The sequence below is a fragment of the Macrotis lagotis genome, chromosome X (genome assembly GCF_037893015.1).
Source record: "Macrotis lagotis isolate mMagLag1 chromosome X, bilby.v1.9.chrom.fasta, whole genome shotgun sequence".
In the NCBI taxonomy this organism is placed as follows: Eukaryota; Metazoa; Chordata; class Mammalia; order Peramelemorphia; family Peramelidae; genus Macrotis; species Macrotis lagotis.
Genome location: NC_133666.1, coordinates 671,054,679 through 671,071,359, shown reverse-complemented (window position 1 = coordinate 671,071,359; position 16,681 = coordinate 671,054,679). Strand labels below are relative to the sequence as shown.

Sequence of the window (16,681 nt, the reverse complement as noted above, 5' to 3'; positions counted from 1 at the left end):
GCCAACAAAAGAATCTGGAAAACATCATGCAAGAAATTATAAGGGAAAACTATTCAAATTTACTGGAACAAGATAACAATATAACCATTGAAAGAATCCACAGAACTCCTTCATAAAAAAACCCCAGGATAAGAACTCCAAGGACTGTAACAGTCAAATTCCAGAACCCTCAAATAAAGGAGAGAATATTCCAAGCAGCAAAAAGAAAACAATTCAAATATAAAGGAAACACAATCAGCCTCACCCAGGACCTATCAGCCTCAACACCAAAGGATGGGAAGAACTGGAATAGCATGTTTTAGAGAGCTAAGGACCTGGGATTACAACCCAGAATGTACTACCCTGCAAAATTCAGCATAAATTGGCAGGGGAAAGAGATGGATGTTCAACAGAATAGAGGACTTCCAGAATTTCCTGATGCAAAGAGCAAAACTGAAATAAGAATTCAATCACCAAATACACAATGCAAGAGTTCCATTTCAAAAAAAAGAAGGTTAAATGAAAAGGGGAAGGAAAAAACAAAACAAATGTTGGTCAAGACTATCAAATTGTATATAACCTTAAAATGGATGCTATAACACTTCTAATTCTTTAGAACTTATCTAAGGTTAATTAGAGGGTAGAATATAATTGAGAATGAACCTAAAGGATATGGTTATAATTGGATTTTATCTCCTTTGTAGAGGTCCAAGATCACATCACTATGTTTGAGACAAAAAGCCCTGAAGAAAAGCAGGGGTATTAACTGTAAACCTAAGTGTCTCATTATTCTTTGATTCACTTTAATCCCACTGTGCTTAGCACCTTGTCTAATGAGGGCATCATAAACTGCAGAGCCAGTGTCTCTGCAACTTACATCAATTGTAAAGTTCTCAGTGAAAACTCCAAAGCCTCCCAGTACATAGAGATCTTTTCATGCAGTTAATTAGATCAGGGTTTGACTTAAGGGGTACTTGACTTAACAAGGGGATAAATACCCCATGGTGAGGTGGGGGGGTAAAATGGGAGAGAGAATAGGCCTTGCTTCACTTAAGGTGTTAAGTACTATGGTGGGGGAGGTAAAATATGAAAGAAAATAGGCCTGGGGGAAGGGGCACAAAAGTTCAAGAAATGATATGGCTTTGGATGATACTTTGGCTCTTGAGGAGGATTGTGTGTACTTGAAAGATACTTGAAAAGGGGGTGAGGTAAAAAATGATTATAATTTAATGCAATTTGAATGAATATTGCTTAACAAGTAAACAATCTGTGATATCTTGATAACAATAGTTTATCAAGCAATCAAATAATCAAATTGTGAATGATGATACCTGATTAATAATATTAGAGCAATAAATAACACCAAGGGAACAGGCACAAAGATTTATAATTTTAGAGGGGAAGAATGCTGAGTAAATTCTATTCAATAGATTTAGCCCAGTGAGGGGATAGGATACATTCCCACTTGGATTCTACAGGGAAGGGGGGACTGAGAAAGGGAAAGATAAGGGAAGAAGGGACTGTAAAAAGGGAAGAAAGGTATAAGTGAAAATAAACTGAAATTTAAAGTAAATTTTTAAAAGAAAAGTCAAAGGGGAAAGGTAATAAAATTTTGGTGAGAAGGAATAAGAGAAAAGGAAGAAAGAGACAAATATAAATGGAGAAAGACCAGCATGAGGAGAAATACATAATTAGTAATCTTAACTGTAAATGTGAATGGGATGAACTCTCCATAAAACAGAAGCAGGATGGATTAAAAACCAGAATCCTACAATATGTTGTTTATAAGAAACACATTTGAAGCAGAGTATGGATCTACATATCAAGTAAAGGTAAAAAGTTGGAGCATAATATGTCTCAGCTGAAGTAAAAAAAAATCTCATACAAAGTAAAAGCAAAAATCAATCTCATTAAAAGGGATAAGAAGAGGCAGCTAGGTGGCACAATGGATAGAAGCACCAACCCTGGAGTCAGGAGTACCTGAGTTCAAATCTGGCCTCAGACAATGAATAATTATCTAGCTCTGTGGCCTTGGGCGAGCCACTTAACCCCAACTGCCTTGCAAAAACCTAAATATACATATATATATATATATATATATATATATATATATATATCGAGAGAGAGAGAGAGAGAGAGAGAGAGAGAGAGAGAGAAATTTGGAAATTGAGGGGATGCCCATCAATTGGGGAATGGTTGAACAAGTTATGGTACATGAAAACTATGGAATATTATTGTTCTATCAGCAACCATAAATGGTTAGACTCTAGAGAAGCATAGAATGAGTTACAGGATCTGCTGCTGAGGGAAGGGAGCAGAACCAAAATAAGAATGTGCACATTAGCAACAACATTGTGAGATGAACAACCTTGATGGATGCAACTCCTCTCGATAGTCCAGAGAGCTAGAGCTAGGTCAACTGTATTTGACTGGTTATGGACTGGTTATCCCCAACCAGAGGAAGAAAAACAACAACAAAAAAACACAAAACACAGAAAAACTAAACCAATCTGTCTGAATCTGATAAACACTTTATAAAAATCATCTCTTATGTATCTCTTTCCCCTTAATCATAATTCCTCATGCCAAAAATTACTAATTTGTGAACATATTTAACAAAATATGTATGTAAAATCCTAACCTGACTATTCCCTGAGGGGAGGGGGGTGGGAAGGGAGGGGTGGAGGGAAACTCTGTAACTTGGAAATATGCATGTACAAATGAGATGAAAATAAATTTTTAAAAATAAAATAAAGAAAAGTTGACTGAGGACAGAGATCATTCATAAATAAATCTCAGAGCTGGCAGGGACTTAAATGTAATTTTGGGATTGGCTAGATGGTGCAGTGGATAGAGCACTGGCCTGGAGTCAGGAGGACCTGAGTTCAAATCTGACCTCAGACACTTCATAATGACCTAGCTGTGTGGCCTTGGGCAAGTCACTTAACCCCACTGCCTTGCAAAAAAAACAAAACAAAACAAAAACACCCCAATTCTCAGGAAAACTGAAAGTTCTGTCCCTGCTTAGAGACAGGTCTAAGGTGCCTCTTCAGGCCTGGGGGGGTGCTCATTCAGCCCCCCCCTTTCTGGCCTCCCCATGTGTTGCCCCCTTGGGGGTTCATTTCCTGCCTCCCAAGGCTGACAAGCGTCCTTTGTAGGGGAGCAGATTTAGCACTAGATTTTTACATGTATTTTATTTGAAATATTTTTTGCTATAAAAATTTTCAAATGAGATTTTTTTAATCCCTAAATTGCACTAAAAATGAGGCCCCAGTACTGAGAAACTTGTGTTCTCCAAAGGATGATGTTCTTAAAATATGAAAATACAATTCCCGATTTACAGGTGAAAAGCCTGAGGCCCAGAGGGAGGGGTTCCGCGGAGTTGCCAGGGCGCCCCTTCCCCTAAGACCCGCCTCAGAAGCCACACCCAGGCCGCAGCGCCTCAGAGCATGCGCACGAGCAGCAGCCGCGCGCGGCGCCGCCATCCGGGCTTCCGAGCTCCCTCTAGCGTTGCCGGCGACGACGCCGGAAGTGCGGCCGCCTCCCGCCCCCGCCTCTTCCGGATCGCTTCCGGTTAGACCCCACCCGGCCGCCAAACCGGAAGCGCCGGGGTCTCTGACAGGAGTCCGTCCCTTCCGCCGTCCCGAAGTCCAGGCCCGGCCGCCGAGATGCCGGTGAGGCGCGGGGAGAGACCCGAGGGGGCCGCGGGGCGGCCCTGAGGGGGGCGGGGGTGCCCGGCCGGGAGGCCCGGGCTACGGGGGACCCCCCTCCCAGGACGGACTGGGAAGCCGGGCCCGCGCCCCGCCGGGGAGGCCGCGCCGGAGAGTGAGGACTGGGGCGCCGGGCGCTTAGGCTGACGCGGGGGAGGCGAGGCCTGCGGCGCCCAGGAGGCCCCTCGGGGCGCCTCAGTGCCAGAGCCCGGGAACCCGCTCCCCGCCTTCCTTGTTGACGATGAGGGAGCGGGACGCTAGAGGTTCCCCAGGCCGGGCCGGCGCAGATCGGCCCCCAAGGGACACGCCGCAGAGAGGTAGCCCCGCACCGAGGATGGATACAAATCAGGAACTCGAGAACGGCCCCGGGGCTCTTTGCCCTTATCCCGGCTGCCCCCTACCTCCTGTCTCCCCCTTCTGTTTCTGTGTTCCTCTCCTCCTCTTCCCCAACGCCAGACTGTCTCCAGATTTCCTCTTCCGCTCTTCCCCTTAACCCATCCCCACCTCTGCCTCTAGCCCCCTTTTCACTCAAAGTGGTTACAAGAGTTCTGTTAAATGACAACTATTTTTATTGCAATTTAAGGTTTCCAAAGCTCTTTTCTCCAAGAGCACCAAATCTAGGATTTACAGACAGGCAGATATAAATCTGATCAGAGAGGTAGGTTGTACGCTTAAATGACAACTTTGACTAGATGATTAACTAAATCCCCTTTAGAGGCTAGCATGCCTGTTTTACAGATGATGCTCAGCACACCCAGTGTTGGAACTGGGACTGGAACCAAGCCCTTGGTTCCTTGATGGCTAGTCTTCCTCTCCCTTCCACCCCCCCATAGACTTTTCCATTCTGTGAGGACATTTTAGTCAGGAAATATCATCAGATCTTTGTCTCGGATGGACTGTCCCTTTTTCAATAAGATGCATCCTTGACTTGCACATGAAATGTCTAGACCACTGAGTAAAGAAAATCTGGGAGTTTGAACTACAGGTTCATTCTCAGGTGACATGCCCCAAAAGTGAATTCTCTTTTAGACTGTAGTTATAGTAAGTGAATCAGGAGAGTCTAGGCCAACTGGACTCTAGTCTGCCCATTGAGAATGTGGTGTCTGTATTTTAAGAACAGCAGTGACAGATTTGGAGGGTGGCCCAGTTGCCCAGGGAACCTTGTCATGGGAGGATCAGGGGGAGGATTTGCTAATGATTAGCCTGGAGAAGAGCAGAAGGAGAAGGAGACCTGGAAGGGCTGGTTTCCTTGTATGTCTGGGGAGCTGTCATGTAGAAGAGGTCTGAGATTTATTCTGTTTGGTCAAAGAAATGGAAGTAGTGGAGAGGCAGACTTTTGTCAAGAAAAATTTCCTAACAATTAAAGCTGTCCAGAAGTTGAATGGTTTCCCATTCCCAGAGCTCAAGGTCTAGAGTCAGGAAATCTTTCCTCAGACATAAATGAACTTGTGATCCTGGACAAATCACTTCACCTTTTTTCCACCTCAGTGTCTCCAACAGATGGGGTATAAAGGCTTGTTCTCTTCTCCCCATTAGAGGTCATCATCAGTAGCGTGATGACCAAGTGTTGGGCATATTGTCAAGTAAATTCTTAATTCAGGTATAGGATGCACTTGATAAGTGTCTAAGGCTCCTTCTCAATATGAGATTCTGTGATTCTACCGGTGTTTATTCTCCTGCCCCTTTTGCATTCTTACATGCTTGAAATTGCAGGCTTACCACTCCTCTCTCATGGACCCCGACACCAAACTCATTGGAAACATGGCTCTATTACCCATTAGAAGTCAATTTAAAGGACCCGCTCCAAGAGAAAGTAAGTTTATATTCTTTTTCTTTCTTTTTTAAAAAAGTAGTTTTGAGGAATGAGGTATCTAGGTAACTAGTTTGACCCTAGTAAATCATGAACATGGAAAATTTTTGCCTTTTTCCTCTGCTCAGGCTGCTGTTTGCACCCTCTGGTCATTTAGAATGACTCTTTATCCCAGGTCTGTGAAGATGACTTTTCATTTCTATCTGTCTAATTAAGTACTTTTTTTCTCATTTCACTTCCTGGTTAAAAATTTTCTTGGGAGTTGGAAGGAAGAGAATAAACAGCTTGACTCCAGACAAAGCTTAAAGATTCAGTTTGCTCTGTAGACTGCAGCTCTGTATCTTTTCTTCCCCTTTAGCTCTCAAACATCTTAGCACTCTAAAACCACTTCCTCATCCAACTTCCTTTTGGACCCTCATTGTCAGCAAGAGAATATCTCTATGCCTTCTGTTAGTTTTTTTTTTAAAGTTTTTGCAAGGCAGTGGGGTTAAGTGGCTTGCCCAGGGCCACACAGCTAGGTAATTATTAAGTGTCTGAGGCCAGATTTGAACTCAGGTACTCCTGACGCCAGGGCCGGTGCTCTATCCACTGCACCATCCAGCCACCCCAGCAGTGTTTCTTTAATGGTGGTCCCCCCCCTTAAACAGTTTTCTTTTTCTCTTGGCTCTTTAGTTTGGGGAACATAGCTTTGGGCTTCTTGAAGGCCCTGCTCTTCAGCTCTGTCGTGAATTATTCTGAAGCAGTTTAAGTTCCCCATGAAACATGCAGGGCAGTGCCATGCTGATTGCTAATTTGTTTCCAAGGTTATGGTTGTAATCATCCATCTGATTCTTTTTTTTTTTTTAGGTTTTTTTTGCAAGGCAATGGGGTTAAGTGGCTTGCCCAGGGCCACACAGCTGGGTAATTATTAAGTGTCTGAGACCGGATTTGAACCCAGGTACTCCTGACTCCAAGGCCGGTGCTTTATCCACTGCGCCACTACGCCACCTAGCCGCCCCTATCCATCTGATTCTGACCCTGTCTCTTCCTTCTGTCAGACTTTCTAGGTTGAAACTCCTGTTAGGTTAATTTTAGTTTCAGCACCATTTTACTGCTCCGTAAACTTCATGCATTTCGGGGCGGCTAGGTGGTGCAGTGGATAAAGCACCGGCCCTGGAGTCAGGAATACCTGGGTTCAAATCCGGTCTCAGACACTTAATAATTACCCAGCTGTGTGGCCCTGGGCAAGCCACTTAACCCCATTTGCCTTGCAAAAAAAAAAAACTTCATGCATTTCAATGACTCATCCCTCTTAATAGATTTTGAGATGAAGGAAAAGGAAGCAGATGGAAGATGGCACATAAAAGAACATAACACATAAAAAAAAATCACAGAGCACTCCTGTCAAGCCAGATTCTGTGAGGGAGAAACTCAGATCACTAAAATTCCATTTTAACATATTGAATAAGAGATAAGTCATCTGTACCAGCAGATTAGTGTGTAGCCCTGGATTTGAAGTGAAGAATCAAATTAAAATTCTGACAACACCATCACTCTGTGACCTTGAGAAAATCACCATCCTCGTGCCTCAGGCAGCTAGTAAGCTGTCACAATCCCAGATCCTTCAAGTGTCCTTGGGGGCCTAGCTTGAACTACCAAACTGGTCTAAAGAATTAGAATTATACTTTCTGAGAGACACCCATCAAGTTAGGGAATGGAAAAATGGCTTGAGGAGTGGGAGGTGAATGGCCATTTATTTGCCTTGCTGAATTATATTCCCAATGACTCTAGTTACCAGAATGCATCCTTATACTTCAAAGAAGTCAACACAGCCTATTCTGATTTTAAGTAAGAAGAATTGGAGAGATTTGGTGAAAAACACGTTGTGAGCCAGCAGCAGCTTCCTCTATAGAATTTAGTTGAAATTGAGGCAGCTGGACGGCTTAGTGTATAAAGCACCGACCTTAGAGATAGGAAGACTTGAGTTCAATTCCAGACTCAGACATTTCGTAATTACCTAGCTGTGTGACCTTGGGCAAGTCACTTAATCCCATTGCCTTGAACCCCCCCACCCCCCAAAAAAAGAAATTATTCTCTAGGATATCCAGACTGCAGGATCATTTTGCATTTCTTCTGCAAGATATGAGATACTATATTGGACTTAAAATGATTAGATCTCTTTGAATTGCTGAAGGCAATTGCTAGATCCAGGCCCCAGTTTTCTTACCTTTTAAACAGTGAGAAAGTGAAAAGAACAAAAATAGCTGATGAAATTATGTGCCTAAATCTATTGCAGTAGCATTTCTGGCTTTTCTCAAGATTTCTGCCTATCCCAAAGGACACGTGCAAATATGTTTGTTAGTCATGGTTTTTAAAGGGTTGTGTTTCCTTTCCCCATCATGGTTGCAGATCTTAACTGAAGTTCACTTTCAGAGGCTCAAAATAGATGCTGCTTATTTTGAAGAAAATATTTCCCCCAGAATTTGTTTCCAAAGTCATATTTTAGTTACCATCTTATAATTTTTCTCCTTGAAAATCTATTAGAACTATCTTTTCCCCCACCTCCAATATATACATATACAAACATAGATATGCCATTTTACTGTTGACTAATTTCTTTTTCCTCTCTTATCTCTTGCTTAGCAAAAGACACAGATATTGTGGATGAAGCTATCTATTATTTCAAGGCAAATGTCTTCTTCAAAAACTATGAAATTAAGGTGAGTTACATATTTTAATATTATTGATAACACTTCAAATACACCTCTATCTCTGACCCTTGATCCTATTTACTTGGAAGGGAGGTGGGTTTAAAATGTTTATTTCAACCAGTGACTTGAAGTTTCTAAAGCAAAAATTCATAAACTTCCGCTTCTTAAGCAAAGCAGAATCAAAAAGTTTTTCAGATTTTTAGATACAGACTAGTCCAAATATATGACCATAACATTCTTTATGCTGAATACAGGCTCTCAATAATGTTTATAATCTAGATGAATTCTAATATCACTCCCTACCCTTGTTACTTAACTTCAACTTGAATGCCTCATTTTGGCTCTCTGGAGCTCTGATCTTGTAGATGTATAAGCTGGAAGGATTTTAAGAACAGACATACCAAGACCTGGCCAGCACTAAAATATGATGACTTTGGATACAATCTAGAGAGATTGGCAGCATCAGAAGACTGGTCTCCAGCTCATGGGTTGTTTTGGCCATAACAATTTAAGAAAAGCATCTCCTGGGGTTGGGGAAGGTTTGCAGCCTGTGCAGCCCTTTGTGCTGATAATAATCACAGACCTTTTGAAACATTATGAACTTCATCCTGCTGTCACTAAAGATCCCATGGTGTTACTAATAGGCAGAATGAAGAGAGTGGGAGCTAGTTTATTTTTAAAGCTAAGTCAAAGTAATACTTGGCCAGATGATTCTCTTGCACAATGTCAGCATCCATTAGCTTTTTTCTACATTTTCCTTCTGCTTAGGCAAAGCAGTGGAACTAGCTGTTCAAGAATGAGTCACATCTGAAATAAATGCTTCCTCCTTAAAGAGTCAGGAATGTTCTTGTTCTTAGCAGGGAACCTGAAGAAAATGGAACTTTCAGAATTAGCCAAATATATAGGGGGCCTTTGAACTCCTAAGAAGTGACAATCACTCCTTCCTCCACAGGATGACATGTTGCTTTTAGAGTTTCTCAGAAGGCTTTAAGGATCAGATCTCTAATTTAAAAATGGGAAGAAGGGGGCTGAGAGGGATGGGAGCAAAAACTCAAAGGCTGATATGGAAGCCGTCAGCCCCTTCCCCAGAAGTGGGCAAAAGTGAAAGTGGCTTTTAGAATATGAATTTTAGCGACTCAGTTTTCACACTTTCTGTCATCATTTTCTCATGTCATATAGATTGAGGATGTCATTACTTGCCATTAGGTTCATTTTCAGTAACTAGTAAGTAGAAAATGCTTCTTTAATTTCATAGTAAAGTTGATTTATTTTCCTATTTTAAGAATCTATGACTAACTGCCTTCTGTTCCATTACTTTGTAGAATGAAGCTGATAGGACATTGATCTACATAACTCTTTACATTTCTGAATGCTTAAAGAAGCTTCAGAAGGTAAAAACACTCTGTTGACTTTGCATGGGGGGAAATTTAATAGGAATAGGTGATAAGTTTTTATCTTTCTTAATAGATGTAGTTTTTGTTTCTTTTATTTTTATTGCTATATTTTTAAACAACACTTTCCTTTCTTCTAACCAGTCAACTATCTCTTATAATCTAGAGGAAAGAAAAAAGCCACAATTGAGCTCAATTAACCAGCACTTAAACTAATTCTTAGAGCATTTGCAGAGCTCCACACCAATCTCTTTGATTAGATTTTGGATCTACTTAGAAGTCCGAGGACAAATGAAAGACATCTTCTGGCTTGAAGATCACAGAGTTTGTAGAAAACCTGAATGGAATTATCTAAGTGTGGAAGAATTGGACAAAGAAAAAACACAGAAGTAACATTCTAAGGAGTTGTTATCTTGGATAGGTCATTTAGCTTCTTATACCTTGTTTCCTTTTTTTGTGAAATGAGAGGGTCTATCTCAGTTATTAGAAAGATTACTACTACAGTCCTTTGTAGGAACCTTTTTCTTTGAGGATAAATCAGTATTTACTGATGTAAATGCTCCTAGTAAACTTTTAGTTACTTTGATTTGAATGTCCTTTTGTGGATCTCTTATAAATCCTGTAAAACACATGTGGTTTGGGTTTTTGTTTTGCAGTGCAACTCAAAAAGCCAAGGAGAGAAAGAAATGTATACATTGGGAATCACCAATTTTCCTATTCCTGGAGAACCGGGTTTCCCTCTTAATGCAATTTATGCCAAACCTGCAAATAAACAAGAAGATGGTAAGAACAAGGTGTCCCCCTCCTTTAGTAGGCCTGAACTTGCTTGTACTGGAAAATTTCATCCTCCAGTTGGTTTAGAACATACTTTGCACACATGCTGTCATCTCTTCTTCCCAGGGACACAGATTGAAAGTATATCCATTAGCATTCAGATTGTTTTATTAGTCACGCTCACAAAAGTCAGATGTAAGTTTTGGCAACAAGAGCAGTGGAATTTTCAGTCTAACAGATTTATTGAACCAGAATAAAAATCCTTTCTCAACAGCTGTTTTTTGTAATCCTGATTTCTTACTCCATGGGAATGGATAACAACATGTCACCTCCAAAACAAGGATTCAGTGTTCATGGCACATGTCCCCAGTTACATTCATCTAAGTATTCTACATGTCATTTGTTTTCAGAAGTGATGAGGGCCTATTTACAGCAACTGAGGCAAGAAACTGGACTGAGGCTTTGTGAGAAGGTCTTTGATCCTCAGAGTGACAAACCTAGCAAGGTGAGATGCATTTTTGTGGCCCACTTGGTAATTCAACTTCATACTTTGTCTAGTGGTAATTCTTAAACACTATCCTTATGAGTCCATATGAATACTTTGAGGTTTTCCATTGATTTACCAAGTAGTGTTGAGCCACTAAGAGGGAGAAGTGGGTTTGGGCCATATGAAAAGTCAACATGGCAGAGAAAACTGGCTTTAGGGTCAGGACATCTCTAAGTTCTCATCCTAACTTGGACACATGACCCTGAACAAGAACCTTCATCTCTCAGGGCCCAGGGGGCTCCCTGAGACTAGAAGTTGTGGTGCTGATCTGCATCCTTAGAGGGATGGTTCTCGTTGGGAATTCCCTACACAAACTGGGAAGTAGACTTGGTGATGTGATCAAGGTCTGAGGCCTAGCCTACCAAATTCAGAGACTCAGAACAGACTAACCTAGGGGGTAAATTTTTTAGTCACAGTAGGCCCGGAAGTCCATCAGCTGAGTTATGGAGACACCACAGGGACAGAAGGCCCACATCTGTTACAATGTAGATCCTTGAAACATTGGAGTCAAGACAGAGAGCAAGACTTTAAGGCCCCTGCACCTTAAATTGAGTGATTTTTGCATGCCCTAGTACTGCCCTAGATGAGGGAAGGGGCTTGTCATCCAAGGGAGTAGGGATTTAGATTGGAAACTTTATTGTGAGAAGATAATACTTTAAAAGTATGAAAAGAATTGGCTTGACAAAAGGATTATTCATTGTGCTCTGACTCTTGTCTTTCTTTTCCCTTTGTCCCTTTTAGTGGTGGACTTGCTTTGTGAAGAGGCAGTTCATGAACAAGAGTCTTTCAGGACCTGGACAATGAATGGATCTTGTCTAATTATTCCCATTGCAGAGTCATTCAGTGTTTGGCAGCAAGATGTACAAAAACTACAGTTTTTGGTAAAGAAGCATGGCCATTAAGACTGATGGGGTGTAAGAATCGCTAAGGGTTTTTACACTTAACATTGTAAAAATTAAAAATTAAGTACTGTTAATAAACAAATTTTCTAACATTCCATGTCAGATACTGTTTCCTTATTCTTTGTGTTAGGCAAATAACTTCTGCAGGAATTAAGTTGTTTTGTAGAGGTTTGATTCAGTTTGTAAACCTTTGTCAGGTATACTTTATCTCTGGCCAGGAAATATGCTTGCTTTTCTTTTTTTTGAAACTGCTAAATTTTATGATAACTTTTGTTTTTATATCATTCATTCCAAGATATAGTGCTCCCCTTTTCCAAAACAACCCACTTTTAACAAAGAAAAACAGACATACAAAAGCAATCAGTAGGGCAGCTAGGTGGCTCAGTGGATAGAGCACCAGCTCTGGAGTCAAGTCACTTAACCCCATTGCTTTGTAAAACAAACAAAAGCAATCAATATAGTGACCTCCTCTAACAGTGTATTCAGTATTCTGCTCCCAGTCTTCAGTTTCTCTATTGAGAGGTAAAAGATAAACTATTACCTGATACAAAGTGAAGGGCAGTGAGAAGAGCATTGAGTTTGGGGTTGGAAAACCAAGGTGCCAGTCCCAGCTCTTCTAATCTCTACCTCAGCTTTGTAACTTTGAATAAACTAATCTCTGGTCTTAGATGTTCCTTATTTTCAGTACGGCTGGGTGGAGCTAGATGACTTCCAAGGTCCTACCTAGCCTTTTCAGGTTTAAATCTCAGATCAAATTAACCAGTTTTTCATTTCCCAAATCTGCCTTTTTCCTGTAAAGTCTTTGCTTTTGTTCAACATCTTCTTTGAAAACATCACCTTCGGTCTTCTTATCCTTAGAGGAAATACTTCTACATTGGTCAGGTCATTTACCCTCAAGCATAAAATTAAACCTTTGTAAGGTCTAAATGTTCTCTGGAGTGTGATTTCATTAGATTTGAGATGGTTACAGTCATAACCTATTCCAGGTTGAATTATTGTACCCCTTCTGGACTCACTCTCCTAACTCCCCAGTGGTGTGGCCAAGCCCCAGAACACAATTGGTTTTTACAGCATATGATTGATAGGATTAGAAATCTCAGCCCTTCAGGTTGCCCCATCTGGTGAGCTCCCCAATATCAATCAACCAGTTGACATTGATCAGTTTTCATAAAAGAGCATTTGCTAGAAAATATGAATGGTATTTACAAGTCATTCCATTCTTCTAGGGGCCTGTTCTTCCCTTACATATGCAAAGTGTCTGGGGGAGAATGGACTCAAACTTAGGTCAAAAGGTAGTTACACACACATGTAGAGAATGTGTGGAATTCACAGTTCTGTATTTCATGGATCTGGGAGTGATTTTCTCCTTTCCCAGAGTCCCACTGTGAGAGAGTTGCCTTCTTTTTCAGCAGAGCTAACTCTGTGTAGAAGGCATTTTCTTGGCCAGTCAGTCTTGTGTTTGGATGAAGTGGATCTGACCTCCAATGTTGCTGCCACCAGCTCTGGTTTGGAGGGGCCCTTTGATAGCTCTTCTGACTTTTGGAGCTTACAAGGTTGTAATTAATCATGTCACTTTGGGGTGGCTGGGTGGAGCAGTGGATAAAGCCTTGGAGTCAGGAGTACCTGGGTTCAAATCCGGTCTCAGACACTTAATAATTACCTAGCTGTGTGGCCTTGGGCAAGCCCCTTAGCCCTGTTTGCCTTGTAAAAACCTAAAAAAAAAAATCATGTCCCTTCTAACTCCGGATACTCTGGATACTCATTGACTTAATATTAGGAAAAAAACAAAAACAACCATGTGCTCAAGGACATGTGATGGCACAGGTAGAAGAGAGGGTAGCCTGCCTGTTCCCCACCCATTGGCTCATTTCCCTTACACTAAAGCCTCCAGAGAAGAGAGCAGAAATACTCCTCTTGAACCTTTTGATGAACCCTCAGTTCCAGCTCCTAGGCCAATGAAAAGACTTCACCATCATAGTACCAGTCCTTTAGTCTCATGTCTGGAAGGCAGATGGAAACTGAGCAGGAAACACTGGGTATTCTTTGGGTAACCCACCAGAAAGCTAATTTCAGATATGCTGTAAGGTCAAGGTCCTTGTTGGAAAGTTCCCCCGTTGGATTCAGAAAATGGTGTTTTGCTTTGTAAAGGAGAAATATGACCTTAATTAAAATTTCTAGCTGTCTGTTACCCACTTTGCCAGAAGGGGGCACAAGAACTTTCCAAAAGCAATCAAAAGAATGACATCTAAAACACTCTTCAAGGCCCTTTATTGTATAAAAAGCAAATTGAACAAAGATAACTGAGAGTTCTCAAAAGATTTTAGACATTTTAGTCAATAAGTGAATCCAGAAGGGGTACAATAATTCAACTTGGAATAGGTGTTATGGCTGTAACCATCTCAAGTCTAAGGAAATCACACTCCAATTTTAATATATGTGCTGCCGAAGTGAGCACAAAATCACACTCCAGAGAACATTTAGATCTTACAAAGGTTTAATTTTATGCTTGGGGGTAAATGACTTGACCAATGTGGAAGTATTTCCTCTGAGGATATGAAAACCCAAGGTGATGTTTTCAACAAAGATGTTGAACAAAAGCCAAGTTGGGGAAGTATGTAATTTCTCTGATACTCTTGACTAAATTCAGTTCTCCAAAAAAGCATTCATGTGTACCCACAGGAGGATGGAATTTAGAATTGGATAGGACCTCAGAGGTCAACTGGTTCAAGTCTCTAATTTTACAAATGAGGAAACTGAGGCTGATAGGACAGTCTCAACAGAGTTGGAATAATAGAAACCACACTGGATTTTGTATCAGAAAGCTATGTAACTAGCAAGATCACTTCCCTTTGCTGGGTCTGTCTCCTCATTCTTAAAATTTAGGTCGATCATTTGTGATTCCCAACTATTTTGAGCACTGATTCATTTTATTTATTTATTTAGTCATTTAGGTTTTTATGAGGAAATGAGATTACTTGACCTACCCAAAGTCACACAGCTTCTAAGTATCAGGTGTCTGAGGTCACTCATTTGAACTCAGGTCTTCCTGACTCCAGGGTGGGTGTTCTATCTGCTGTGCCATGACTCCTTTTTAACAGCAAAAGAAAAATTTTTTTCTGAGAGTTGGTTGCATTATTCTAATGCTTTCTGTTCCAAGCAATAATTATATGTAAAATATGGTCGTTGGATCCCATGGAAATAGGCAAGGGAAATTTAGTTAATGAGACTAAAGTCTTTGTTCTTATTAATAGGACCCAATTCTAGTTGTATCCACTGATTAAGCAAAAATGCATGATGGGTTTTGCACCATGTGAAATAACTTGCATTTCATTGGTTGTGATAAGATGATCCCTATACTCTGATTCTGCCTGAAGTTAGCCACTGGACCTGAAATCAGGAAGACCTGAATTCAAATCCGGTTAACATGCAAACATTTATGTACAAATAAACTCTAGACAGGCTAAATTGGAATGATCTCAGTCAGAAAGCACTGACAATAAAGGGAATTGGGAAAAACTATTTGAAGAAAACAGGATTTTAGCTGAGTCTTGAAAGAAGACAAGAAAACCAGGAGGTAGAGATGAGGAAGGGAAGAATTCCAAACATGGAGATAGGAGGTGAAGCAGCTGATGAAAATGTCCCCAAGGCCGCTAGGTGGTGTAGTGGATAAAGCACCGGCCTTGGAGTCAGGAGTACCTGGGTTCAAATCCATTCCCAGACACTTAATAATTACCTAGCTGTGTGGCCTTGGGCAAGCCACTTAACCCCATTTGCCTTGCAAAAACCTAAAAAAAAAAAAAAAAAAGAAAAAGAAAATGTCTCCAAGTCCCTCTCCTTTTTTCACCTTACAGTCTCCAAACTGGTTTCTTATCAGCTCCCATGGGCCCATTTTTCATCTCTTTGCAGATGATTCCTAGACCAATATATATCTCCAACCTAGCCCTTCCTGAGTTTCCATCTCACATCACTTTTTGGATACTTTAAGTTGGGTTTCCTGGAGACATTTCTGACTCCACATAGCTCAAATTAGAATTCATTATCATTTCCCCTCAACTTTCTGTAACCATCATGGGCGTCATGACCCTCCCAGTCATCCAATCTTACTTTTATGCTCACCCGAACTCACTCCATATAATCAATCTTGAGTCAAATCTTATTTCTGTTTCTGTTTCTACAATATCTCTTGTCTACTCTTTCCCCACAAAGACATCACCCTAGTTGAGGTCCCCTCACATCTCCTTTGGTCACCACACACTAATGCATCCATCACAAAGCAAAGAGATTTTCCTAAAGTTAAGGTATGTTCTCCTTCCCCATCTCCTCCTGGCTCCCTGTCTTCCTTTACATCCCTGCTAAAACCCTACTTTCCACAGGAAGCCTTTCCCAAATTTCATTCAGTCTTTCTCTCAGTCAATTATTCCCAATTTATCCCTAGGTAGTGCATTGGTTTTTGGTGCTTGCATGCGTGTCTCCACCATTATTATTTGAAAGCAAGGATTATATTTGCTTTTCTTTGTACCCCCAGAACTGGCACATAGTAGATCTTCAGGAAAAGCTGGTTGACTTATATACTCATTTACATGGATGAAATAATTTATTAATATTAATAAATAATTTATTAAATATTTATGTTGCAGTATGACGCTAGGGGTGCAAAAAAAAAAAGCAAATCCAAGAATGAGAAGTAACCTACATTCTATAAGGAAGACAACCCAAATTGGGGAATGGTGTCCAGGGAGAGGGATGAAAAGTGGAACAAAAAAGCTGCCTAGAGGCAATGGTTATGTTTATATGATCCCAGTTTTCAGAGAAGAGATGGAATTCTGGGAGCAGGGGAGGATGTGGGTGAAAAATGAAGGAGAAGATGAAGCTGCCCAG

The 16,681-nt window shown here is 40.9% G+C and overlaps 1 protein-coding gene across 2 annotated transcripts; it reads left to right on the top strand.

Moving 5' to 3' along the window:
* Nucleotides 1-3,545: 3,545 nt before the first annotated feature.
* On the top strand, nucleotides 3,546-11,905 carry ARPC3 (actin related protein 2/3 complex subunit 3). Of its 2 annotated transcripts, XM_074205635.1 has the most exons (8): nucleotides 3,549-3,653; nucleotides 4,273-4,347; nucleotides 5,403-5,502; nucleotides 8,122-8,198; nucleotides 9,512-9,580; nucleotides 10,237-10,363; nucleotides 10,765-10,859; nucleotides 11,643-11,905. In XM_074205635.1, exons 1-8 carry the CDS (start codon nucleotides 3,648-3,650, stop codon nucleotides 11,703-11,705), a joined length of 612 nt encoding a protein of 203 aa, XP_074061736.1. In that variant the 5' UTR covers nucleotides 3,549-3,647; the 3' UTR covers nucleotides 11,706-11,905. The 2 variants fall into 2 exon arrangements, with proteins under 2 accessions (XP_074061737.1, XP_074061736.1); XM_074205636.1 differs by lacking the exon at nucleotides 4,273-4,347 and having other exon boundaries at nucleotides 3,546-3,653.
* The last annotated feature ends 4,776 nt before the right edge of the window (nucleotides 11,906-16,681 follow it).

Excerpts from the sequence above, each read along its gene's own strand:
- ARPC3 (XM_074205635.1), top strand. Across the intron at positions 4,348-5,402 it reads ATATAAATCTGATCAGAGAG|GCTTACCACTCCTCTCTCAT; the intron begins GTAGGTTGTACG and ends TTGAAATTGCAG. Across the intron at positions 10,364-10,764 it reads TGCAAATAAACAAGAAGATG|AAGTGATGAGGGCCTATTTA; the intron begins GTAAGAACAAGG and ends ATTTGTTTTCAG.